The 1,001-nt window shown below is 36.2% G+C and overlaps 1 protein-coding gene across 1 annotated transcript in view; it reads right to left on the bottom strand.

Moving 5' to 3' along the window:
• The window catches only part of LOC106330014 (protein Ycf2-like), a 2,480-nt gene extending 1,875 nt beyond the window's left edge, over positions 1 to 605 (bottom strand). The window contains exons 1-4 of the mRNA XM_013768584.1: positions 599 to 605; positions 517 to 535; positions 376 to 436; positions 28 to 216 (exon numbers count right to left, since the gene is read on the bottom strand). Of these exons, the coding sequence (XP_013624038.1) occupies positions 28 to 216; positions 376 to 436; positions 517 to 535; positions 599 to 605 (276 nt within the window). The remainder of the gene's footprint in view (positions 1 to 27; positions 217 to 375; positions 437 to 516; positions 536 to 598) is intronic.
• Between the last annotated feature and the right edge of the window lie 396 nt (positions 606 to 1,001).

The following is a 1,001-nucleotide window of genomic DNA, read 5'->3' as shown; positions in this document are numbered from 1 at the left end:
AATGATTAAAATGAATGCAAAAATTACCTTGGAGGAAACAGCAGACATGCCTTCACTTTCGGTATCAAGTGAGAGCGAAACCACAGTCGTTCCTCGCACTGGATTACTCTCTTCTCTAGCCGGCTCATTCCCATTTGATACCGCTTTTCTAGCTCTAGTTCTACTGGAGACTCCACCTCCAGTAGATGGACGCTTTCTTTTTAGGCCCTTCATTCCCTGTACAAGATGTTAATCACAACAACTCAGTTACTCCTACCAACATCAATAAAGCTTCAATTCAAAACTAATACACAACAGTAGCACTTAATTAAAATAAAACCAATACACACACAACCAGTGACACTTTATTCAACTAAAACCAAAAAAATATTATACCTCAGAGGGAGGGTCACACATATCATCCCTTCTGTTTCCGTCTGATAGCTCTTCCACATGCCTTCCACATGCTCTTCAGCAACAAGAGCTGTTGTGGATTTTCCACTTTTCTTTGTAGTCTTTTTTTTCCTCCACAGTTACCTGCCATTATCTACTTCCTCTGAACATCCAAAAACAACACAATTTAGGCATAATATAGAATTATTACTTCCTAATCTCAAACCTTTCATTCACTCAATAAATCACCTACTACATTTCAGTTTACATTTATCCTAACAGTCAAAGAGATTTCGGTTTCATATCACAAACAATAAATCAAGAAAACCAATTGGATCCAGTAAGAAAGAACCCATAAAAATCGCGAGCTCTTGGTTTTTTGTTTCAATTTATACCAATTCTACAGTTTCAAGATGCTTTCCCCAATTTCAAACCACAATCTCGCTTACTAAGATCCTACCAAATTTTTCGACTACAATTTACAAGTTTTCCCTAAATTTTATATGACCTAGATACAAAATACAAAGAAATCAAGGTCAAAAAATAACTTACCAGAATGAAGGATGTCGATTCAGAAGATGAAGTCTTGATTAGAACAGAAGAAGAGAAGAATAAGAAGAGGAAACGAT

Source organism: Brassica oleracea, chromosome C3 (genome assembly GCF_000695525.1).
Source record: "Brassica oleracea var. oleracea cultivar TO1000 chromosome C3, BOL, whole genome shotgun sequence".
NCBI lineage: Eukaryota > Viridiplantae > Streptophyta > Magnoliopsida > Brassicales > Brassicaceae > Brassica > Brassica oleracea.
Note: the sequence above shows the minus strand (reverse complement) of the source record. Positions and strands in the feature narration are given on the sequence as shown.